Source organism: Camelus dromedarius, chromosome 21, assembly GCF_036321535.1.
Source record: "Camelus dromedarius isolate mCamDro1 chromosome 21, mCamDro1.pat, whole genome shotgun sequence".
NCBI classification, from domain to species: Eukaryota; Metazoa; Chordata; class Mammalia; order Artiodactyla; family Camelidae; genus Camelus; species Camelus dromedarius.
The window spans coordinates 27,416,477-27,443,110 of record NC_087456.1 but is presented as its reverse complement, the minus strand read 5'-3'; the positions used below and the strand labels follow the sequence as shown (position 1 = coordinate 27,443,110).

Here is a 26,634-nt window from a genome sequence, read left to right as displayed (position 1 = left end):
CCTGTAGCATCCATGTTCTGATACTGTTGGACAATGGCTGGTAAGAACCCGAAGATTTGAAATATGTTTTCATTCACAGGGTTTGCAATTTAGCAAATAGGCTGAAGAGAGATTTTCAAATGCCCCAAGATGAAAAGAAACTTTGCATATAGACCAACATTGTTTTTACTTACTCTCTTTACATGTGATTTTGTATTTCTTTTTATCCATAAGCATTCTTTGAAGTAGGTATTAATGCCTTCAGTTTATAAAAGAAAATAAAGATCCAGTGGATGGAGGATTTTTTGGATAAGAAAATACTAATAAAATATGGCAATGATGGTCCTTTAAATATGAGGACACAGCTATTAAAACGTGGAGGTAATTCATATGTACTCTACACTAACTTGGCTTGGGTTCTTCGGTTAAAACTACGAAGGCTATGAAAAGATTAGGCTTAAATATCCTCTCTGTTATGTGAGTTATGCTATCTTGAAAAACTGTGCACTTTTAACTCTTTCACTGTGTACTCATAGATCAAGGAAGCTACTATGTGAGAAACAGCACAAAAGCAAGTGGGAGATGGTACAGCCGACTCACTAAGGACAAGACACTAGCATCTCAGGGCACCCAGGTGAAAAGATTGCCCTCCCACATGCTCTTAAAAGGAAAAGGTAGACAATTACCTATGGGCACATGAAAGGTTTCAGAATCACCTTTTGTTAAAATATTTGGAAGGATTCGAGTTTAACAAACATGATCTCCTTTTCACTTTAAATACCAGTAAGCATGTCAGAGAGATTAAACTAATCTCAGTTACATCCAAGCAGGGACCATAAGGTGACACAGGAGGGTCATCAGTGGTAACACCGTAAGAGAGCTGTGGTTCTCAAACTTGGGTGAGCCTCAGGCTCCCCGTGAGCGCCTGGCGAAGCACAAAGGGCGCCCCCATCCTCAGGGATCCCGACTGAGCTGGTCTGGGATGAGGCCTGGGAATGTGCACTTCCAGCAAATTCCCAGGTGATGCTGGTATTCCTGGCCCAGTGCTCACACCCTGAGAAGCACTAACAGAACACAGAACAGTTCAGCATCGTGGCTCTCAGCATCGGCTTTACATGAAGCATTAACTAGGAAGCTTTCAAAAATCTCCCCCTGCCCTGCCCGTGCCTGAGGCCAAATTAACTCAGAATTTGGGGGTGGGAGCCCCGGCATCCATATTTATTTTTGTCTCTGGGTGACTCCAGGCAAAGTTGAGAACCACTGACATGTGGGAAGATGCTCTTGTCTCCGTAACTGGTTGTTAAGAAGATACGTTTTGTAAGCACTGAGCAGAAGGACAGAATCACTGACGTGCTGAGAATCCCCCACCAGAAATCCCCCATTTCCTTCTCCTATTTTCTTCAAAGGCGTGTCACACAAAGGATCTAAACAAGTGAACTGTAGCTTTCTGTAAGTATATACATCTACAGCTTTGAAAACTAGCAGAGTTTTGTATTTGTGAATTCCTAGTTTAAAAAGCCACATACAAATTTTCAGTCACATTTTCCTACCTTTTTGGTGGGAAATAATTTTGTTATTTCTCAATCTGGAGATCTATAAAGGTTTGGATTTTTTTTATATATGTTGGAGGCATATTTTATAATCTGGTATAATTTGGAAGCTTCTTTAATACAAATTCATTACAAAGGTGGGGAAAATATATCCAACCACAGAGAAAGAAGGAACGTAGGAGAAAATTAAATTTGTCTAGAGCAGTGATTCTCAAAGTGTAGTCCCTGGACCAGCGATACCAGTATCACCTGAAAATTTGTTAGAAATATAAATTCTCAGGCCCCTACCCAAGACAGAGCTAAGGAACCAGAAACTCTGGGAACTGGGCCCAGTGATCTGCATTTCAGCAAGAACTCCAGCCGGTTTTGAAGCACACTCTAGTTCAAAAACCACTGGTCTAAAATATTCATTATTTCAGATGTAAGAAGAATTGAATAGAGCACTATGAATCCAGTGTGCATTGGTTCGGGCACTACCCCGACCCCCACTGCTCTAATAACAGATGTGCGCTTTTAAACCACACCCAAGCTAATTACCATTCCATCATCAGAGCTTGAGAGTGAAGGTGGAATTGACAGGAGCCATGTCCAGCAAGGGGGTGGGGAGTTTATTCTACAAATCCTCCACTATCAACTTTAACCTATTTCTCTTTGGTGCCCAAGACAGAATGAAGAATGCAAAACTTACTAACGAGGATAAACACTAGGAAAACCAACCAACCAGCGAACCAACCAACCAACCATCACGTGAGACTGGAGGAGGGTGGGTATCTCTATGTGCAGCAGGCACTCACCTTGAATCGTCCTCTTGAAGAACGCCTTGCAGGCTTCGCAGGATGCTACCCCATAGTGGTACCCAGATGCGATGTCGCCGCACACCAGGCACAGTCTCTTGGGCATCGAGTTGAGCATGTATTCACACTTGGTCTGGGGGTCTTCAACAATGGTGCTGGAGCAGTCGTCATACAGTTTCCTGACAGGCCCACTGCCGCCTAGGATAGGAGCAGAAGGGTAGAGAGGTGGCGAGTCAAGTCCGTTCTGATGGCCATTCATGGTTGAACTGTAGCTCCCGCTGGCGTCTGAAGAGCCACCTGGGCTGCGGTGGTTGACGCTGTCCGTCAGGGAGGCCGGGCTGGAGGGTTCCGTCTTGATGAAGGACGAACAGCTGGAATCAATGTGCCGGTCTTTGTTTGACATTCTGCAGAGAAGCCTGAGATTTAGGGAGATACAAACAGAGGGAGAAAGAGAAGGAGAGAGTGTCAAACACCGAGACCAAAAGAGGCAGAAACAAAGAGAAGGTGAAACAGTATAGTAAAAGGGAAGGATGAAAGGTGGAAAAAAAAAAAAGAGAGAGAGAATTCATATGTTAAAGACATTGCTCTTTGATATAGCCAATATTTTATATTAACTATAACTAAAGTATAACCTTTAAAAATTGTGGATCACTCTATTGTACACCTGAAATTTATATAATATTGTACATCAACTCTACTTTAATTAAAAAAAAAAGTCACTTCTCTTTGAGAGGGCTGCCTACGAGCAAAGGACCACACATCATTCATTCCCTAGTCAATATCTCTTGTTCTACAAGAAGGTAATCAGCATAAGAGCGTGACAGGGTTACATCAAAGTGCCCAGACAGGCCATAAACAAGAGCTCTAACGGGTCTAATTCCTTTTACTTCACCTTTCTCTTGGAGAACCACTGTCAATATCTAAATCAACTCCCTAGATTCTAAATCTGTCCACAGAAGCAGAGCGATCTGCAAAGTCCACACCATTTCTAAAAGTAAATTCATCCTCACTCTACTTTCCCCTTCCGTTTTCTGATGCTGCAATCATTCTATTATGAGCAGGATCAAACTTTTCTTTTCAAGACCGAACAGATGATTCCCCAGCTCTTGCAATCACCGTTTGTCAGCACGCATCCAGAAGCGTAACCGTGCCCCTTATTGATCCAAGACACATAGGGAATATATCCTCGATCAGTTTGCTTCTTTAGTTAAATTGCTCTGTTTCCTACACACCTAGTGACACAGAGAGACATCAAGGATAACATTCTAGCCAATATTTAAGGATTGTTTCCTAGAGCCTACAAAGCTTAGTGATCACCAGCACTGATTAATAAACAGGTACGTGCGTGTACATGTGTGTTTGTGTGAGTGACTGGCTCCTGCTGAAGAGAGCAATCAGTAAAAGCCACGTGACCCTTCAGTATACCTGTGAGTCCACAAATCTGATACTTTATACTCAGCAAAGTAAGAACGTATCAAATTTGGTCCTGAAAAAAATGACTTTTGTGATCGCCTCTCTTTCTCCCTTTCCTTTGGTCTTTTAGCATCATACCTCCCAAAAGGCAATATGATGAAACATCTAATCTGACAGATTCTCTCTCTTGTCTAGAAGAAACGGACTGCCCCTCTTACTGTGTCGGACCCATAAGTGATTAAATTTCCGAAGAGGTAATTAGATGAAAAGATATAATTGGTCCTATTTTCTTTCTGGTTAGTCATAGTGCAAAACCCCTTTTAGCAAAGTCTCTTCTGAACCTTCGGAGAGCTCGCTATAGAAAGAGGTGAGAGTTGAGGAAGGGACTTAGATAATTGCTTCCCAGTGGAAAGTTGATTTATGGGAGTCCCACTGGGTAATGGTCATTCACTAGAATTTGGGGGAGTAGCTGCCGTACTACCAAAGGGATGTAATTATCTCCTTCACTATAAATCTAATGATATTTCCTCATTGCAGAAATTTCATGCTCTCCTCCGGGTCCCCCTTCCCCCACTGTTCTTCTACTTTAAAACGAAGGCAAATACGGAATTTCCTAGCAGAGCATGTTCACCGAATGGTTCCAAGAAGGCAGTCTCAAGAGTGAAGCATTGAGGACAGGAATTTGCCCCTTAACCAAGAGATTTCACATCAGAAGTGGTATTCTCTTGTCTAAAGGAAAGCAGTCTCGGGAGGAGAAGAAAGCAAACAGGCAGGAGAAATCCACAAAAATATCTTCTTGCTGTCGCCCACCCACTGGTGGTGTCCTTTCCTGGAGAACCAGCGAAAGGAAAAATTTCCCCCGCGCCAGCCTGAACTCCGGCATCCGCTCCCTCCCGCATCTGCTGCCTTGTCCCCGTCACTGCTAATGAGCGTTGTAATTAATAGATGGTTCTCCTTGTCTCCCAGCTTGCACCCTGGGCTAAGCACTTTTCCTCCAGTCAACGTTTGAAAGAAAGCGGGTCGGCACTGACTTACAGCAGCCCTGCGAATTCCTTTTAATTTAGAGCACTTACCCCACCACTTCACTTATTACCTTATAATTACTGGACTGCTCGCACATACATTATGATCTGAGACTGGAGTTAGAAGTTATTAGGGTACTAAAACATGGTTGCTCCCCTTTCCTCTCTCTGGCACTGAATTTCTCACGGCGATGACAATTAACTCTTTTCGCCATCTGCCCGCGAGGCACCATGTCTCAATTATTTTTTCCTTTTCCGGAGGAGAGTTGCTTCGAGCTGCTGGACCATGTACCACACCATGCTTTCTCCAGGCCCTCTTCTCTCTCTCTTTTTGTATCATCTATGGTCGATTTTATCCCAATTTTCTTTCCCTTGGGCTTCTTCTCATGGACTTTTAAAATCTGCAGAACTCTTGACTAAAGAACAAGACTCACTCTCCTCTTTATGGAAGACTTATTTGCAAAGTCACCAAATGTTTACATGTCACATGCATGTTGTTCAGGCCTCTAAAAAACTGGATGTCCCTAGCCAGCTGTTTCCTCCAAAATCTCAGTCCATAACTTTGCAAGAATCTGGATGGAAGCAAGAAAAGTCAGGAAGTTCAAGTCGTCAGGGAAACCTCTGGACGGCGGCAATCTCTCCTCCTACACAAGTCTGGCCACTGTAGCTATAAATGAAAGTGAACGAGCTGGATCTGTGCTGTTGGATGGACGTGCTTCTTCTCAGCCAGGTACTGCTTCCTTCATGAGCACCTTTTGCCCGGTGGAAACAGTAACAATCAGACCTGTCATTTATCCCGTGCTTCTGATCTGCCAGGTGCTGACCCCGAGCACTTCACAAATACTACCTCATTTAATCCCCAAGACAGTCTCGCCAGGGAGGTTATTACTTTTTAGGAAACAGAGCCTCAGACATCATATGATTTCCTGGAAGTCATACAGCTTGGAAGTGGAGGAGTCGGGATTTGAACTCAGATCTGACTCCAAAGTCCAGTGCAGGAATGTCTTGAAGCCAACAGAGAGTTTTTCAAGGTGTTCACTGATTTTTTTTTTTCTTTAATAGCCAAGGAAGCAGGGGTAGAGATAGCACACTCACTGCTTCTGTGACATTCCTGCTCACCCATGGGTGGAAAAGTGGTGGAAGTGGCCACCACCCTGGCTCCAGGGCGGCCTAGGTGGGCCACCCTTGCCTGGGGTTTGCAGTGACGCCCAAACAGAATCTGAAAAGAACACAGTTGTCTCCTAATTACTACTCAGCTCATTACACTGAGCACTGCCTAGACACCATTACATTATACCCTAAAACTACAGTGGGTCTTAATTCTCTCCCTCTCTGTCTCTGAAATTCTACAGCTCTATTATTCAAGCCTGAAATATTCACAACTATCTATAAATTCAATTGTCAGCTGGTGGGTTTTATTCTAGACTTCACTTCAATCTAAAATTAGAGGCACTAAAATTCACATTAACTCTAAGAGGAATGTAGTGAATAAGACTTTATTTCAAAAGAACACCTTTTTGTCAGAAAGAGCCGTTTTCAAGATGATGGCTTTATCTGTAGCCAAAGAGCAGCAGCCTGATTCCACATTGTGCTGTTAACGCAGACACTTCAGGTCACATTGGATTAATAATAATAATAATAAAAAAAAATCTAAATTTAGTTAAGAATTATGAATAGAAATAACATGTGTTGGAAAACGTGGGAAATATTTATCTTAAAGCCTTCGTAGGGTTGCTTTTATTTTATTATTTTAAGAGAAATGATGAGAGGCACCAGGGAGAAAGACAAGCAACTTTCCAAAAACCTTCTCTGAGCGAACACCCTGAGAATAAACTGGAGGAAGGGGTAACCATGTCAAGAATAACATTTTGTTTCTGTCTAAGAAACTAAATTTGAGGGGTTTAACAGCATTCTTGAGGTCAGGGACATTTCAGTGCTTTAGAAAACATTTTCAACACAGTTTGAGATACAGTCTTCCATAGTCTATATATTCCATGTATGTTCTATTATATATATATTATATATACATATGCATGTATATATATATGTGTGTGTGTGTATGTGTGTGTATATATATATATTCTGATGGTCACGCTTCAACACAGGAACTCGCTGCCCAGCCTTGCCTGAGGGCCAGCAAGAGTAAAATTTATCTTTGGCATTAGAGGAGCAGGCAAATACAGCTTCTTGGTTGCTGGATGACTTAAAACTGTAACTTTCAGAAGCTAATGAACTGTGTGGGTACCTGTGTGTGCACAGGGAGAAAGTGATAAGAAAAGAATAAGGATCAATTTAAAGCTGCTGCTGCAGGAGCAAATAAGAGCATCAGTAAGTTCATATTCAATGCACAATTACCAAGCTCAGTTGCTGTCAGAGACTCTCCCTAGATCCAGGTGAAAGTGTGATTGTGAATGAGCTGCCCTGAACTTCGGGGCAACGGGTAGCTGTCCAGGGTGGTCTACACTTCCCAGGGGGGCTTAAGCCTATGTTCCACAGTCTTATGTATTATTATGTATTATTAACCCTTTCACCAAAATGTAAGTTCTTAACAAACAGATGCATTTCAGCCTTTGAATGTTATACCAAACTGGAATTCATCTGCTACTGTATTTCCCTCCTAAAACAATGGTACATAAATGAACACGTGCGCACAGGTCTTCTTTGGTCTTCCTGATGGTTACACCAAGGCAAGATTTTTGAAACATTCATTATACCTATTGTCAGCGTCAGACACCACCACAGGCTTAAGTATATGACAACTAAACAACTCACTGTTTTATTTCCTTCCTGTTGCCCTTAAGGGCCCAAAAAGGTGCCCCTCATCATTATAAATTCTAAACACTTTATCCATTTATATCCACAGTTTGTATTTAACAACAGTGAAGCCAGCAAACCTGCAAGCTTACAAATATGAGGAGAGAGAGAGAAATAAGAAGACAGAATCCTTAGTTCTCTCACCGGAGCACAGAATCCCAGGGTTAGAAAGGAAGGTTTTCCAGTCCCACCACTGATCACTTGTCCATTCAAAATAGGAATGTATCTGTAAGGACTGGTCGGTTTTCTACCTTCTGAAATCAGCAGATTGAATATTTAAGCATTTTTGGTTAAAAAAATAATTAGAAATTTTTATGAACCTATAGGTTTCTGGTTCTGTTTCAATGCTTTTAGAAGAAAACCACCAAGACTTAAGGCTGCAGCTCCCCGAGGCCCAGGCTTCAAGGCCGCGTGACCCCAGCAGCTCCTTGGCAGTCTGAGTTACAACTTCAAGCACACTATTTCACAATAAGCTGTTCTTTCTCCCCCCACCTCCCCGCTTCAACTAATTGCACTCTTGTAAAGTGGCAAAATGTGAATCACTTAGTAACAAAATGGGCACCAGCCGCTATTGTCAGAGAACGGTGATGCTGAAGAAAGAGAAAGCAACTGAATGAAGTGTCATGTCAGAAATCAACGGTGCAACGTGTGATTTGAGAAAACATGACTACTTTACAGAGACAGGGTGTCATTATGGCATCACAGTAATACGATGCTTTGACAACTGCTGGGTCTAACATATCATCATTGCATTAAGGTGCACTGGCTTAGTTGGGGAAGGAAGAGAAAGGATTTTTTTCTTTTAATAAGAAATATCTTAAGGTATGCCTGGTTAACCTAACAGAAGGAGATCATTAATTGTAAAGAAGGAATTGTAAATCCCGCCCCCCACGCTCAGACAGGTTAAAATACGTGTACACGTATGCACACATACTTATATATAATTTTAGGTCTTCTTTAATAAACGTTGAGGCCCATCTAATGGGACAGACGTCTAGGACCAGACCACAGTGATTTAGTCATGCCGCTTCTTGATTCTCTGAACAAATAACGTGTGTCTTTCGTCCAAAAGACTCTTTCCAACTTTAAGCAAACAGCTCCCCGCAAAGCTGGTGTTTGAGATGCTGACAAGAGATGAAGCGAAGTTGTGTGGGGACAAGGGGCCAGCTCCTGAAATAACAGACCAGAGCCTCTATCTAAGCTGAAAGCTTTCCCACTTCTGTAAAAGGCCGTGAGCCATCCCAAGCAAGGAAATTTAGGACAAATAAGCAGGAGACTTTCAACTCATTTCTGGCCAGTTGTTGAAAGCACCTCCAGGAATATAGCTTCATACCTATCACTAAACCATGACCAAGAAGGACCTCGCTGAAACCCTATCTGCTTTTAGGGCTCCAAGTTCAATGATCTTTTCTTACTCAGTTTTGTTCTGAAATCAGGTTGATTGTCTATCCTGGTTTAATCGCAGAAATCCCATGTCCTGGGAACCCCTCCATCCCAGGCAAACCAGGATGGCTGGCCATCCAACCCGACATATAGAAAGACCTATAAAGCCTTAAGCCTGTACTCTTGCTGTTGTATCTAAAACAAAGGAAGGGCAACCGATCATACTCATTTTCAGCAAAGAGAAATGCACTAATAAGACTTGGGAGGTCCCAAGCATGTACATGCTAAAAAGTGCCTGTAAATATACCCGCATTCCATTTTACTATGGAAACCAGCCAGAGGCCACTGCCGATCGCCTTGTTAAGTTATCCAGACTATTTTAGATGGAGGAAATTGCAATTGCTTCCGTTTGTATTGCAGGTGATTTCTGATGCTTCCTGGCTGATAAACTTTATTAATGGGAGAAGAAATGGTCCTGTGATATCACAATGTGTTGCTCATTATGGTTGTTGACAGTTTCTGTATTTAAGGATTCGATCTGATGCAGGGGCGCTTAGTAGTGTAATTTATCCTCAGCTTGTTTTCTTGGACCTATTTCAATCTGGGGGTGAACATCCCTTGTTTATAGCTCTAAATACAGTAAGTGAGCTACTGGCAAATCAATAAAACTGTTAAATGCATAATAATGCTGGGTAATTGCATACATGATGTTTTGCATAATTAACTGTCTGAGCTTTTCTTTAATATAATGGGCACTCATGTAATATAGAGCAGCTATAAGTCTATAAAATACACACAGTTTATATGAACCATGATTCTGCTTAAAACTCTGGCTAATCATCTCCATCGGCTTTGAAGGGAGAGCTCTCCTCCACTGCCAAGTCCAAATCAATTCTTATGACATTACTTTATAACTAACATGATATTTAACTGATGATGGCTATTAGCTGTTATACAGATTGCACTCAAGTACTGTAACAGTAGGGGAAAAAATACCATTTAGTTTAAACAAACTTCTGCCATGTAATCAATATTACTGAGGCAAATTAAGTATTTTAACAAGTGTGTATATTTGCCCTAATGCAGCTTAATTAACTATATCCTCACAACTACCCAACTCCAGGACATCTATGGATGTCAGAAGAAGATGTCCAGAAATGACTAGTCGGAAACTCAGATGCACAACAGATGCAGAACAGGCACTTCCCCTACAGTCCTTAAGAAGAGGTCTTTCCTTACATAAGTTATTCTCCTGGGACCAAACCTTAGAGGACCAGAAGGGCTTTAGAATCGTGTACCCTATGTCATGACGTAGGAAATGGCCACATGTTGACCAGATCACTAGCCCCTGGTAGTGAAACAGCCCTGGGCCCCAGGTGGGGATCACTGCTAGAAAGGAAGGTCAGTATGGGGTAAAAAAAAAACCTCCCTAAGATAAATCATCAAAACGAAGCTTACGATATATGCTGAATGTAACATTTATTCGGTCTTAGAGATTTACTGCTCCGTGAGCAGAACTCCTCTGCAGTAAGCTTTCTCAAGAAAAGAAATAGTCTCCTACTTCTACAAATCTCTGGTCTTTCAAATAGAAATATGGATCAATAAAGTTGGCTTGTGTTCAGACAATTCCGTTTTCAAGCAGTCAAGGAGCACACCGAAGAGAAAAAGCCAACACAGCGGGGCGGGGGGCGTGGGGACTGACAGCTAAATGAAGACCTTCTCACGGCATCTCGCTAGAGGAGAAATAAACAGGCATTCAACTCATAGAAAGTCTATGCACTGATCTTTACAAATTACAATCGAATATAGATGCCTTACACACACACTCCAGTGATGGAGTTCACAAATCAAATCCAGGTCAATGAAAGCTCAGGCTGCCTGGATCGCCCTTTCCTAGTCTCTTTGCTACACTGGAACAGGAAATAAGAATGCTATCAGGACTTGCTGTAAGGATATTGAGATCATAGTATTGATGTCACCCTTTACTCATTAAGAAAATGTTTTGCAAAAGCAATTACAATGACCAATAAACCAGCTGCCTCCATAGACAGGCCAGTTCCCTTGGAGCCGAACTCTGAAACAGCCCCAGAAACTGGGTGGATTACAGTGGTGAGAAAACCTAGATGCCGAGAAGGACTCACTGCTGAAATAAAAGTTGTTTGGAGTGTATGTGGACATTTCTGTGTTCAGGGGAGATTCACAGGTACCAGCACAGATAATAAAGCACCTCTTTCCTGTTGGACAGCGGTTAAACTAGATTTATATTTTTAACGTAATAGCTCAGTCTGCAGTTGTTAACATCTGGATGTAAATGCAGCTGGTCTGGGGCGATCTATGAAAGCAGAGGTTACCATTATATTCTGTCGGTATCAGGTATTGTTCAGCTGAAGTAGGGGAGTGGGGGGAGGGGGGATCAGCTAATTATCAATCCTAAGACTTCTTCTGTTTTCTTTTTTTGCCCCAAACACTTCACTGAACTAGCTGCCTAAAGAGAAAGTGAAGCTAAGATATCCAAGCCACAAGGGAAGGGAAAATAACGTATCTGGCACATATATTTAATTCAAGCCATGAAAATGATGAGAGATTTGTTCTGTGGCAGAGTGGGTTTTGTAAAGGGGATTGTTCAGCAGTGAGACACCATCCAGCGAAGCCAATGGAGGCCACTGGAGAGGCCGGGGAGTTCAGATCAGAAGGACCTGCCTGTGGTTTCTCATTCAAAGGTCCAAAGACAAACACGCAAACACAAGTATCTGAATGTTATACATCATTCTGAAAAACTGTTAAAAAAAAAAAATGTAAGACACCAAGATTCCCAGAGGTTGGCTGTCTTCTCTTCTTTTGCAGGAAGCCCTGTCTTCTTACAGCACTGGAGGGAGAAGCCACATGGTTTCTGCTGGGCTCTGGTGCTGTGTGACCTGAGACAGGTCGCTTAGGCACTCTGACCCTCTTCCTCACTTGTCAGATGGGAGGATGCGCCCACATGCTTTCTAAAACAACTGCTGCCATTTTTTTTTAAACTGTATTTTACTCAGATAAAACCCACACTGGTCTGTGACTCAGATGAGACCTGAGAGCAAGGCTATTGCCCTGAGGCGTACTTCTCAAACTTCCATTTCCTTGGCTGCTACTGCCCTCAACCACCCACAGGGTGTGTGCATGCTTGTGGGTGAGCGTGTGTGTGTTTGTGTGCATGTGCTGCAGGAGAAGGATTAAGTACCTCAACGACTTGCTACGTAACATGGCAACTTCCCAGGAATCCTTCCCAGTGGGCAACAAAAGGACTAACAGAGCCATGACAATTTGGGGGGATCCGGGGAGCAGGACTCTGGGTCTTTTTTTCCTAGAAATGGTTCTCTTTTTGCTCATTATGTTTTTGGTGGGAGGCGTTGGCAGAAAGGGCAATTCCCTGCAATCAGTGTTTAAGTGAATGTTTGTCCCAGTGTGTGACACCACGCTGTCAGCGAGCAGCGGGGAGCCGTTGAGTTGTTACTACATTTGATTTGACTGCCAGTAGGAAGCTTCATTTCCACCAACTGTTAGTAGCTCGCTCAAAGAATCTTCTCTTCAGTTCTGGAGTGATTTTTATCCCCTCTCTCTCTTCTATTTCCTTTTCCTTGATATGTCATAAGCCCAAATGACACGTGGATTTGTAAGAGACAACCCTCATTCTGGTCTCCTGAGCTGCTCAGACCTGAGGGCCTGGATGGAAAGAGTCCATCCAATGTGCTCAATATTTCTAGCCTCTCATTTTAGAGTCTCTGCACTTTAATTCAGATTTCCTAGATCATCGCAAGGTCAACGGATGCAAACTGGGTCGGTCACACTGCGGTCACATGTTTTTACTTGATGGTGTTTATTTCAGCTGAGGGAGCAGACATTTCTGCCGCTCTTATTACCCAAAAAATATTGCCACTCACCTCTTCCTGCAATTCTGTTGAAATAATTGCTAGTTTTGGTGATGGCTTCTGACACCTTCAAAATTTTTCTCTGATTTGGTAACTGTACTCCATCCCATGAAATCCTTGCTTTTTAAAAATAATGATTTTGGTAATTAGGATCCTCAAAGAGTGGCTCTGACAACAACTTCTGACAATGAAAAGCATCTTTAGGAACAACAAAAGCTCTTGCATGAGTAAAAAGGGTGGGGGAGAAAAAGAGAAGGAAAAATCCCTCAGAGATATTACGAAAATTCAGGCTGAACGGAAAAGTAATTAACACTAAAGAGCTAAAACTGTAATTAAGAAAAATTTCATTAAGCGGAGGCAGGTGAGTCTGCTTTTCTGAATGTGACAAGGTGCTGTGTAAAAATAAAATAGAAGCAGGTTTTGGTGAGTGGAGCAGGAAAGCCATGTCTTTAACCAGATCAAATTCTCGAAATTGGCTGTCAAGACAGGATTGTTGTGATTTATACCCGTCTATCAAGTGCACGAACGGAGAGACAGAGAGAACAGAAGCAGGCTGCCGTCACTTCCATTCGCAAAGAACCTTTAATTTCCACAGCACCATCTGTTACCAAATCTGATTCACATTCCCCCTTAATCTGGTTTAGTTCCATAATACTAATTCTTCCCCAACCCCTATGAACACAAACCACCAAAAAAAAAAAGCCTCCAGGTCTTGGTGAGTGAGAAATTGAATATTATAGAGGTAGGTGTTGAAGCTCTGGTGACTTAAGTGAAGCATGCTCTTCTCCATTCAAATGCATTCCTGGTGAAGGGATTTGCTTTCAGCCAAGGCAGAGATATGAAATTGTTCATATTTGGGGTCAAAAAAAAAAAAATGTTGATCTAAAAGTAGGCCGAGGACATGAAAGCAGAGGTTGTCACAAAATACAATTGTTGTCAAGTTTAGTCACTTTCAGAACCGGCTATAAAATCATTTTGTCATGGTTTTCGCACAGAGAAAAGCCTGAAATTGTATTTTTGTTAAGCAAACTGAGAGTGATGTATATATTCAGAAGAAGCAGAAAAGGCTAGGGGGCAGGGACCTGGGGGGAACCCAGGAGGAAACAGGAATGGAAAAAAAAATCATATATAATTTAAAATACAGGGATGTATGTGGGTAAACACACATCCGCCTCTCCTAATCTGAGATCCTATTAGCACATACTTTTGACTCCATATCACTCCTGCTCTTAGCCAATATAATAACTGGCATTCACAATAATGAGGCTGTGGAGCTATAAAATTATAAAGTGCTTTCTGCATCAGAGAAAGATTAAACTATGCCCAGTAAAGATTTAGTGTTAAATGTACTTTATTGCTTTCTAACTCTGTGAAAATTTGTCATCCCTAAAGGCAACAGTACATAAAGATCCACAGGCATACATTCCAAAATGAGAAAAGACACTATTCGAATGCTGGGGTGAGAAGTTTTGATTACACGTTTAGCCGACTGGCTCACTACCTAATTCTTCAATGAACATTAGAAGAATTAGCCTTTTGTTCTCTAAGCCAGTCATAAAGAACGCTAGCTGGCTTACAGGATACCAGCCCCCCAGTGTCAGTACATGACTGGAGGGACTACTGTCAAAATATATATTTTCATGATAGACATGATCGTCACCCATAAATACATTTTCTGTAGAAGTCTTTTAGCACATAAAACCCATCACTGAACTGGTAGTATTGTCATGCCAAGTAAAAAATTATCCTAAATCTATTATATAAAGATGTATACTTTCAGGAAAGAATGTCTGCTTTTACTGACATAATCTTCTGATTAACTAGGTAGACAGATATTTTCAACTATTTGCAACAATGAGAACCTGATTTTTAAGAGACATGGGAGCTTATGAAAAAAGATAAAGCATTCAGGACATTGCAACAAACAAGAAAACTTGAGACAAGAATAAATATGCTTATATATACACACATGAACATATACATATATACACACACACACATCTCCTATAAAAACATCAAAAGATGTCATATACACATGTAAGTAGTTAACGATTCTAAACATGGTAAAATATAAGACCACGCTGTTAATACTTTCAGTATTAATCAAGGGATAGGTTAATACAGATATCCCTAAGTTATACATAGTAATTTGTATTATATAATTTTTTGAATTTCTATTAAAATTACAAGTGGAAGAGGAATTTTTGTTTTCTTCACACTCATAAGAATGGCTAACATTCACAAGACTGAGAACACCCAATGCTGGTGAGGATGTGGAACAACCAGAACTCACATCCACTGCTGGCAGGATATAAAATGGTACCACTTTTTCAGAAAAAAAAATAAAAACCTGTTAGAAAGTTTCTTATGAAGTTAAGCAGACATTTACCATATCACAACAGTTCACTCCTAGATATTTAAGATGTTAAGATGAAAACATATGTCCACAAAAAAGAACTCTACACAAACATGCATCACAGCTTATTCATGATGGCCGTGGGCTGAAGACAGATCAAATACCCATCACTGATGCCTAGAAAAACAAGTCATCATAATAGAATAGAATATATATAAAAGCCTATACTATAGATAGATGATAGATAGATAGATAGATAGATAGATAGATAGATAGATAGATAGATAGATTATGGAATTCTGGTCAACCACGAAAAAGAAATGAACTGTGATAAATCCAACCACGTGCAGTATCAGAGATGCCCTGGTTAAGAAAAACTAGGTAGATACAAAAGAGCACTCACTGGGAGACTCTGTTACTGTGAAGTTCTAAACCAGGCAAAATTAGTCCCCAGCAGTTGTCTGGAGCAAGGGGTAGGGACTGTCTAGAGGGCAGCATAAGGAAGCTTTCCCCCAACACTTTTTACTTTGTTTATACTTACATCTAAACCACATTTTTGTATGTGTCATGTGGATCCCAACTGTCAAAACTCATCTAACTATGCATGGAAAGTATGTGTTTTGTTGTGTGTAAATTTTATCAATAAAATTGATCCAAAGAGAAAATTTTGAGCAGTAAGTTCAACATAATAACTTTTTATTACTAGATGTTTCTAGTAATTCCTATGCCTGCTACCAGGTCTTAAATAGCCAGACCTAGAAAATTCTTCACACAGGGACACAGTAGATCAGAGAAGTGAGGCAGAGGACTTATTCAAGGACACCCAGAATTGGAGGTAGAACTTAGTCCAAATTCCATGTTTCCATCTCTCAGGCCAGATCTTTTTTCTAAACTATTAATGGAGCAAAGGATGAAATCACAATTAGAGCCACAGCGAATAATCTTCTACTAATCTGAATGATAAACACCTTTCTATATTCTGTTTTTAAAAACTCATGAAGTACTTGTTACTGTAAACACAAAATAATTCCATGCATCATGTGCATATTTGGGAAGTAAAGAAAGCTAACCTGACTTCATTCCCCATTGTCTTCCTCCAAAACATGGCCCATGATAAAACGGCTTTAGCAAAGAGGCAATATGTGAGCAGTGATACGGTTACGTATTTGTAAGTAATTCAAGATGAGCTTTTAAACTTTTCTGGTTTGTTTTGTTTTTGTGTTTCCAACAAGGAAGTGGGTGTTATGGGAGATAAAATAGGAAAAAAATAAGATTTAAGAAGAGAAAGTAAGAAAAAGAGGAGAGTCATCTGATTTTTTTAAAATATGGTTTAGATATAAGTATAAACACAGTAGAAAGTGTCAGGGGAAAAGTGAGATGTATAAAACCCGAGTAGGCTAAATCGTGCATTTCAAAAGAAATGCATAATTCTAAGGAGCTGCCAGGAAAGAAAACTTGCAGAGTAACTTAAATCAAGTTAAAAATTATTTAATCCCCAATTTACCAGATACTTCCTAAGTAGGAAGATAGGCATGATGTTCCTTAGCAGGAAAGGAAATAAATCACAGAGCACATTTCTTCCCTCCTTTAAATTTTATACACATGGAGGTTACAGCATGTAGTACTCAGCAAAGGAGAAATGACACGATTACACTGCTAATTCGTGTTTTCCTGAAAAGAGGATTCTGCCAAGTCATAAAACCGCGTACATTCCTGAAAACAAGTCTGGCCAAGTCGACAATCTGTCCCTTGCAACGGCTCCACACACCCTGCAGGCTGACAACCAAAGCCCTTTAGCCCAGGAGTCCAGATCTCACCTTCCCTGACAGGCCAGCCTCTTCAACCCCAGCTCTCACTTCTCCCCGCCTCGCACCTCGTGTGTACGCGATGCTTACCGACTTGTAATTCCCTCCTACCATCCAGCTTTCTCTGCTTTCTGTCCGCAATGCGTCTCCCTTTCCCTTTGCCCCAACATCTGGCTAGCTCCTACTCCTCAGTGAAACCTCAGCTGAGCTATCACATCTCCATCAGGTCTTCCCCAATAACTCTTCTCAATGTTCCCATCATTCTGTTTCTACAACTGCACTATAACACTGGTCTTCCGTGTGTATCCTCGTGTTTCGGTCCCTCCACCAGAGGAGAAGGATGCATGGTGCTCTGTTCCTAAATTTCCCCCTACACCCAGGTTGGTGAATGAATGAACCAACCATGAATTCACCAAAGCAGTGGACTTTAAACACTGAAGGACACATTTTCTAAATTAAAGTGTGGTTCACACAATCTCGAGAATCCGTGAGATGAAGCATTAAACATAGAAGAGCTATGTTTCTATCTCCTTCGGTCACAGAAAAGCTGCTACAAGATTTGATTTAAACAAAACAAAACAACCTACACGGCGAACTAGTAAATGATATAAGGTTTTGAATTAGATGACTCGGCTCTGAGTTCACCAGCATTGTCATTTACTCACGGTGGGCTCAGATATGTGATCTACAAACCTCAGTTGCTGAATCTGTGACATGGGAACTCTGTGTCACAGTACAGGAAGAGTACATAAAAATTATTTGCAAAGGCGGCATTGAGTTTGGAAGGATATCGATGGATAGAAGAAGAAAGAACATTTTAGGATAAAACAGGATGACCCAGAAGTGGGAGAGTGCAGGGCTGGCTCAGAGAATGAAGGAGGCAGTGGTCCCATAGGTCCATGGGGGACTTGGAATCTGCCATGGGCTCAGCACTTAGTTTAGGACCAGACTGCAGGAGGTTTGAAATACTATGGTATGCAAATTAGATGTTATTTTTTAGCCGATGGGAAGCTACTGAAGATTTCTAAGGAGAAAAGACATAACCCAATTTATGCTTTAATTAAACACCGTTTTGGCTGCAGCCATGTCCATAGACTCGCCCACTCATCCCTAGTATGTTTTAGGCATGGAACCTGATAAAACAAACAGACCAGATCTCTGAACTCACAGTGTTTAATGCTCAACTTGAGAGCTATTATGTCCATCCAGGTAAATGTTGAGAAAAACCTGAAGAAAGACGGTGGCAAAGAGAATGGAAAAAAGAGGAGGTGAATATTATGAGCATGATCAAAAGAGGTTTCTGCGTCCCCAGTGACCCACAGATAATGCAGGAGAATTGGTCAAGCTAACATTTCTTTGACAAAGTGCAATTTTTTATGAAGTAGAATATAAAAACAAATACCTTGTGATGAAGCTGATCTTTATCGCGACTGCGGTGAGAGGAACCTACAGATACAATATGATTACATAGAACTAAGCACGTGCACTCACACACACAAGCACAAATGCACGTGTGACTTGTGAGATCTAAGGTGTGTGGACTCTTATCAATGTCAATTTCCTGGTTGTGACATTGGACTAGAATTATGCAAGAGCTTGCCATGGACAGAAACTAGGTGAAGGGTAAGGCATTTCTCTGTAATTATTTCATACAACTGCATGTGAGTCTACAATTACATCAAAAAAAAAAAGGGTTTTTTTTTTAAATTAACATTTTCCTTGAAGACATGGGCTGCAGCCTATTTGACTTTATATCCTCAGTACTTTGTACTATGCTGAACTCATATTAGCTACTTATAAATCTGTCCTGAATAGATGTTTGTTGAATGAATAAATGACTGAACCACAAGGCATTATGTCAACTAAAGGCACCATTTTTTTAAAATGTTGTTATATGCTCATCACATCACTTTCTATGTCTGGCTTATGTTTAAATACCAAAACTCTGACACTAGGTACCATTTAATCAAGGTCATGAAGATGACAGCACAGATGATCTTCCCCTCTATCAACTCTGAGAGGACAGTCAATTCCCAAGATCATGTTCTTAAGAAGTATCAATATGATTTCATATGTCCCAAGAAGATATGTGGAATTGTTTTTCTTCTTTTTCTCTTTAATGATGGGAAAAGAAGTTCCAGCCACACACTCGTTCTCAAGACAATCTTGTGAAACAAGTTTTATCTCCATTTTACCAATGAGGGAATCAGAACTGTGACAAAGCTGGAACTTGAACTTGAGTAAATTCCGTCCTCTGAGCAACAAAATGCTCAACCACAAAGCTTTCGTAACAATGCTTTGTAACAGCTAACTAACTACACCAACTGTTGTCACACCTACAACTACTAACATTTTAACCTTCTAAAGATTTTACTTTTCAATGCTTTAATTTTCTTAAACCTCTGACACTCAGGTAAGTGCTATGGTGTATCTGTGATGACTATTTGAATCCATGATACCAAAAATGGGAGCAAAATAAAACAAACAAAAAAGAGAAATTTAGTTTAGTCCCTTAAATGTCTAAGAGCAAAGAATGACAGTGTTGAAAAGTCAAAATTACTAGGCAACTTAGAAAATACTAGATTATTTATGCCATAGAAGGGAGAAGGCCTAAAGTATGATTATTATTTAACTGATACAGGTTTAGAGCCTTTTAATAAGGAGAAACTAACTTATTTCACAGCATGGAAAACTGGAGCTAGATATGAGGTAGAACTTCCTGGCCAATTAGTTTCTGCCATTCCTTAACTGTGTCAATATGCATAATTAATATACATTGATTAATTTACTACCTCAGCTATCTTAACAATTAAAATGCAGGTACTAATTAATGCCCACACCACTGAATGCACAGGAATGTTGAGATCCAGAAGAGAAAACAGATGTGAAAATCTTTGAAAGGCTTAAAGTGTAAGGCAACTCCAAAGAGTTATAAACTTGTAGGGCAAAATATCCATTTTTAATCTTTGGAATAATCAGTCAAATCTGAACTTAAATCTGCACCTAATTTTGAAATATAAATCCATACTTTTCACAAAAAAATTATTCAGCTTTTGGGATCTGTTGTAATTTATGGTTGTTTAAACACTTAGATAACGCTTTCTGACTTCTACTGATTTTTCACCAACATTAGCTCCCACTGTCACAGAAAATGATCTCAATGTCTCAGAACCTAAGATTAAGAGGTTATGCTAGTTATTTATAGCGAAGCTTTAAATGAATCAGTTCACAAGTCTTTAGTGAGTACCTACTGTGTGCAAAGACTAATGAGAACTCTGAAGAATAACGAAGTCTTTTTCCAAGGGGAAACATGGTGAGTTTCAGAGGTCAAAATACCCCTGCTAAGAATGAACGCAGTGTGGAAGTTATGCAAGAAACCAATGAGGTCAAAGTCCTCCCCCCACCCATTGATTCCATGTGGATAAAAATTAATTTAACACAGGTCTGGGGAAAAAATCAAGTTAGAGGTAACTTCTGAAACTGCTTAACTACATTCAAACATCTTAGGCACTGAGCGCAAGAACAAGACAAGAGAGTGTGGATAAAACTATCACGACCACTTCTGGGGAAAAAAAAAGTGACTCCCAAGACTAGAGGCATAGTCGTTGTGAGGAACCACGGGGAACGTCTCTCTGGAGTTCCCTCAACACTGCACACCATTAGTCATGATGGTTCTCAGCCTGAGCAGCCGCTGGGTCGCACGCTGGTGTCCCCGCCTCTTCCATCTGCCCCTAAGGCGAGGCTCTTGTATGACAGTTAATCTGTCCATTTTCCAGAAGGCAGACAGACAGGGCAGGAACATTTCTTGCTCTTATCCAAAGTCCAGAAAGGAATATTGAGGGAAAACAGGAAAAGGGGAAAAATGAGTGTGGTCCATCTCATGAAGCACTTGACCACTGATACCTACTAGCTAACCAGTTAGTTATGATTTCAAGTCTCCTCCCGGAGCATCTGTGTCCTCATGTGAACTCCACACTCATGTCTATGCCTGTCTGTTTACTGGAAAACCACAAAACTCACAGTATGTGATATTACAGGCATGAATTTTGATGATACGAAAACTAGGGCTCATAGTGAGAAATAAACTTGGATGGCAAGGAGATTAAAGAAACGGGAAATGGAGTAAGAAGTCTGGTTTCATCACTTCAGAAACCTCTGTGTGAGAGATGGAGTAATGCCTCTCTCCCTCTTCCTAAGGAACCGAAGACTCTGTGACTCAGAGAACTGAGACTTAGAAAAAAATGCATCTCTTGAGAAATGGTCACTCCTGTCCTAGCCTTTCCCCAAGTGTACATATTTCTCCCCACTCTCCAAAATTCAGCTGACAGGTAAGCAGGCTCAGATACTAGCACTGACTGATGTTGGAAACTTTATTCATCCATCCATCTTTCTCTCCACGGAAGCTTCCAAAGCTGAGGGCGGCATGCTGAGGTCACAGCCAGCACATAAGTAAGGTCATCCGCTTATTTACCTGCATTGCTGTATCAAACACGCTGTCAAATTTAAACTAGACGGTCTACAAAAATACCTGCCACGAAAAAAAATAATAATGATAGTCAAATGATGGCGTGTGATTGGTTGACTATACTGAGTACAGGGGGTTGCTACCCTGGTAGTTTTATTAAATATGAAAGCTAGAGATTTATGTTATGGGTGATAAGGGCAAGAATGCTGTAAAAGTGAGAAAATATGGCAACAGTGTGCTGTACATCACCAATGGGATAATTATTTATCGAAAAAGTTGGCATTCTTAGACTTCCAACATGCAGCGTATGAAATTCATATATTCAAAGGAGACATCATAATAACCTGCTGGCTGGTGGTGATGGATATGTTTTTAATCCAAATGGCCACAATCTTCCGTCTGCCTGTCATGAAGGGCCAGGAAACAATGGAATTTTCCTTTCATAACTCTTGATGTTGAAAGAGGAAAAACCCGCAAGCGTGATAAGTGGCTCATTCCAATGGACAAATGGACATGGAGCTGAGAAAATGAGCGTGAATAAAAGCCATTGTTCCTTAACTAATGCCATTTTCACTTGTTACACCAAGAAAACGGAGCAAGGCCTGATTTCTGCCTCCTGCCTGTCTTGGAAAGCACAAGTTCAAACCGCAACCAAAGCTGGAAAATCTTCAACACCGTGTGAATTCATTTACCAATTACCTCTCGCTGGAAAAAGTCAGGGAAAGGCTGGTATAATATTTGTCTATTAACTAAAACTTACTGTACAAACACAGTGAGAAGAGTTGGTGGTGTAGGGCTTTTATTGACTAGAACGCCTTGCCTATGGATTTCCTCCTTTGAGGTTTAAAGGAATTCCTATTTCTCATTTACAGTCTATCAGAAAAGGTATATGACCTGTATTTTTTAATTTATATAAATCCACTCAGTCAATCAGCCTGGGCTGAAATTTAATGGATGTATCAGTCATTGTTGGTCCAGGGAGAGGGAAGAGCCAGCAGCATCCACCAACCCATCTCTCTTCTACTATTACCTCCCTCTCTCTTTTTTTTTTTAAACCTCGTCAGCTCAGATGCCTCCCTTAACTTCAAGTCTTTCAAAGCTGTTGTTTTTAAAGGGAGAAATCTAAGCAAATATAAACGGATGTTGGCTCTCTCTCGGTTTTTAAAAATCTCCATTTTTTCCACAACTATGTTAGGGCCATTTTATTACATATGCAGCAAATTTACAGTAACAAGATGTTCCCCTGACAAATTAATCACTTTTCAAGCATTTTATCATATAAATAAAATATCACCACAGGAGAGTAAAAATCATCAGCTCAAACCAGTTGATTTAACCCTTCCTTTGGGAAACGGGCCTGAAATAGATTAAGGACCACCTCCCAGACACACACACACACACTCATTCACTCACATTCTTATGAGCTGGGCACTCAGACTACTGGTAACAAGGCTGATAAAGGAACTTCTGACTTGAGAAGCCAGACCGCAGTGTTTAGAAGAGACGTACACCGACGCCTCCATCAGAGAGAGGGGACGCTGAAAACATAGTATCGCTGACGTCACAGCAAGTCTGCAAGGATCTGCACCCTCCCCTTCACGGCTTGATTTCTACACTCCTTCTAATAATAATGATTAAATACTATACTGCATTTTTATAGTCCTGTTCTCACACTGCCGTTCTAGGCAGGGAAGGAGACCGCAAGTGGCCAGGTTTCTGTCTTTACTTTGCTTTCCCCTCGGCTAATTTCAGAAAGTGAAGCCAGCAATTATATGCAGTCGGGAGACTGATAAGGAGGCACACATGCAGGAGAAATAGGTTCAATTCAAGCCTCCCTGACTAATCCTTATTATGACTCATTTCGACTTCAGAATTTGTCGGTTGAGGTAAGAAGCTAATTTGGCCTGGAGAAGTGAAATCTCAGCTTTGTAGTTTCCTTCCAGGGCTACTAACAACCCATTATTAAGAGAAAAGTAGGAGGGGGCAGGAAAGATTTATTTACTTCTGCATGCTATTTTCTTAGATCATTAAACTTAAGATACTTTAAGTAAGAGCATACGTTTCTTTGGCTTCCAAACCTACAGTCTGTACCAGAGTATCTTACATCCCCAAATAAATTGCATTATTTTTAAAACCTGCACCCAGTATGACCCTCAGACTTAGATCCTGAGATGAACAGTAGGATGCTCTGCCAGATCTTGACAGGAAATCGGAGCAGAAAGGCCCTGGTAGATTTCTCTGAACTGCTTCACCCTTTTGTGTGCACAAATTCTGCGCCTTCTGTTTGTACTCATCAGAAGACCTGTCTTCTCTCTTGTCATGGGTTCCCTCACACCAAATACATCAATACATCTAAGTTTTAATCTATATACTTTAAGAAAATTAAAAAATCTAGTATCATGCCTGGGCCAGTTGTGACACCTCAAAACAAAAGATGACCAGGCCATGCTGACTGTCTTCGGTGCTTAAGTAAATACCATTCTAATTATTGGCCATGCTTTGGGGAAACCCCAAATGGTCCCCTTACCTCCCTACTTATGAGCCCGTAAAAAAGCTGGTGATTTATTACATCCTTCTTTTTCCCTGTGCAGGGATAATGAAGTTCTTTATGGGAGGCTATTAAAAAGCAACTTGGATGCTACTATTTGCTACTTATCTCATATAATTACTAATACCATAACTGCTATTAGAGGGCAGTATTTAAAGCAGCTAGCCTTCCATAAATATAGCTGATCTGACTAAACTGTCAATGGCAAATTTCAGAAATAATCACTAAAAGGAGATTTACTTTTGAAATATATAATGTGTTACACAAAGGCTTTTTACTAACGCTGATTTTATTTTTTGATTCTAATTCAATCATTAGACTTACCAACTGAGTACATAATGGTAAGGTCAGCATTCTTAAAAAGAAAGTAGTAACACTAATTAATTTCCTTCTGGGTATCTCCTTGAAAAATTATGAAATTTTTCTTTTAAATTTCCTCACAAATATTTGGGCACGGAGCTGTCTTGAAAAGTTGATGGTTCATGTCTTTAAGTAACACCTTTGATGAAAACGCCAATCAAATAAAAATAAAATTATCTAGATTTTGCAGTTTCCGGTAGTATGAGAGAAGATGAGGGAACACATTTGTAAAATGCTCAAAAGAGATGTTTATAACAAGTACACTGTGCTGGTATATGTTCACTTACTAAGTGTCCATTGCCATTTTAGGGAAATAAACACACTCTAAACGCCTCCTGTCAAAACAAATATCCTTTTTTTTTTTCCCTCATGATCTTCAGATAAAGTAAGTTATTCCATATTCCAGGCAAAGATGACACAGCACATGAGTTGATGAAATCATATGCACGTCAATTATTCAGAGATAATAAAAAGCTGGCCCTGTCCAGATCAGGTCAGAGACGTTCTAACAGCCTAACCTCAGAATACAAAAGGAGATAAAACAATGCTCGGGAAAACTAATGCCTGTAAAAGTCTTAAATAAGAACACATTTTTAAAAATGAGCATAGTAAGTCGGGGTAAATAAAAGCAATTAAGGCAATTTGTAAAAAGTTTGTTTTCTTGTATAGACATATTTAAAATCCTAAAACATTTTATTACTTTGTATATTGATGGAGCCTAAAATATCTGTAAGTGTTCCCTGAAGTTGCCAGTTAAACAGAGTCAACTCGTGTTCTTGTAGCTAACCACCAGCACCACCATGTACAAGTTCCTTCTAATTCATGTCTCTGTCAACTTGGTCCTCCTTTGCCTGTCAAGAGTAGGCTCTCCGTCAGCAGCCAACAGTATCCAAGTGACTCCAGGAGGAACAGACTGTTTTCCAGGAAAAGATAATTTGAGAAGAGTTACTAATTCTGGGAAAATATCTTTTTTGGCTTTATTTTTACAACAGTATGTGGCAAAGCTAGGGGTGAATGCTGGATTGTACAATGTGGGTCTGGGGAGAGAGGGAGCTGGGGTGTCAGAGGAAGAACTGTGGGGCAGAAGAAGAAAGATTAAAGGGAGAGGAAGAACCAGGTGTGGTCTAACACTCCAGAGTTTTATTTAATGCCTGGAAATTTTATGGAGTTACTTGGCTTATAATGAATATCTCATTTTTATTTGGCACTGGAAAATGGTTTCAAATGCAGATAAAACGGAATCATCTCAAATACTTTTTGGAAAGAGACTGGTTACAAACAAATTTCCCTGAAATAAAAAGTATTTTATTTGAACAAATACGAAGTGGGTTGCTGGTGGTATTAAGAATTAGCTACATGATTCATTTTCATGCTTAATTGCTTATTTAAGTGAAGTCTAGAGCGTTACTGGCTCAAAAAAGCAGCTCCACTAAATTTACTTTGCAACTGAATTAAGTGGGATGGAGTAAAGAAACCCTAAAGAATCTAGTCTTTTCTAGAACACAAACACCACACGCCTTTTTGTACATACAGAACCAGAGGAACTCGTCACAAACACGTTCTCTTTTTCATGGTTCTGTTATAAACTTGTCCGTTAAAACATAAACAGGCTAGATGTAATATATAACATTATCTATCTGCAACAATCTATAAAGTAAAAATGAGAGGAGTGCATAAAAACAATAAATTAATTTAAATGAAGCCTCTCCCCCTCCCCCCCACATTATATTATCTCAGGCTTGTTTCAAGCCTGGATACTACCAATTCCATTCATAGTTCTAAGCGTCCATTTAGAATTTAGAATCATTTTCATACGGACTAGATCTTCCCAGACTTCAATGACAATTACAGCCTTGTAAACTTATCTTGTAGGTACAAAATGCATTATACCAAGAAGTCTTTTAAAACCATTTGGTTCAAACTTTCCTGATTTCAGTATAAATGATTTATCTGACTCCAGTTTTGAATACCTTTAAATATTTTGTTTTTGGATCCATCAGGTAATTCTTAGGGCATGCCTGTCCACGTGATTTATCTAGACCCAAAACACACAACGTCATATACAGATTTCTATAACTGAAGGGTTTCATTTCACATTTAGGATATATTATTGTTGAATTTGGTAACAGGATTTTGCACATGGGAGCTAATCAAACTATTTTTGACTGGCCACCTAGACAAACAAAATTAACCTAGACCTTTTTTTCTAATTTTTTTAAATCTAGTAAAAAAAAACCACA

General features: G+C 40.2%; 1 protein-coding gene across 10 annotated transcripts in view; it reads right to left on the bottom strand.

The window, feature by feature from the left end:
- The window catches only part of ESRRG (estrogen related receptor gamma), a 579,813-nt gene that overhangs the window by 167,707 nt on the left and 385,472 nt on the right, over nt 1-26,634 (bottom strand). For all 10 annotated transcript variants that reach the window (XM_031438385.2, XM_031438382.2, XM_031438380.2 and 7 more), the window contains one exon: nt 2,324-2,739. In XM_031438385.2, coding sequence (XP_031294245.1) covers nt 2,324-2,726 — 403 coding nt within the window. In that variant the 5' untranslated portion in view covers nt 2,727-2,739. The remainder of the gene's footprint in view (nt 1-2,323; nt 2,740-26,634) is intronic.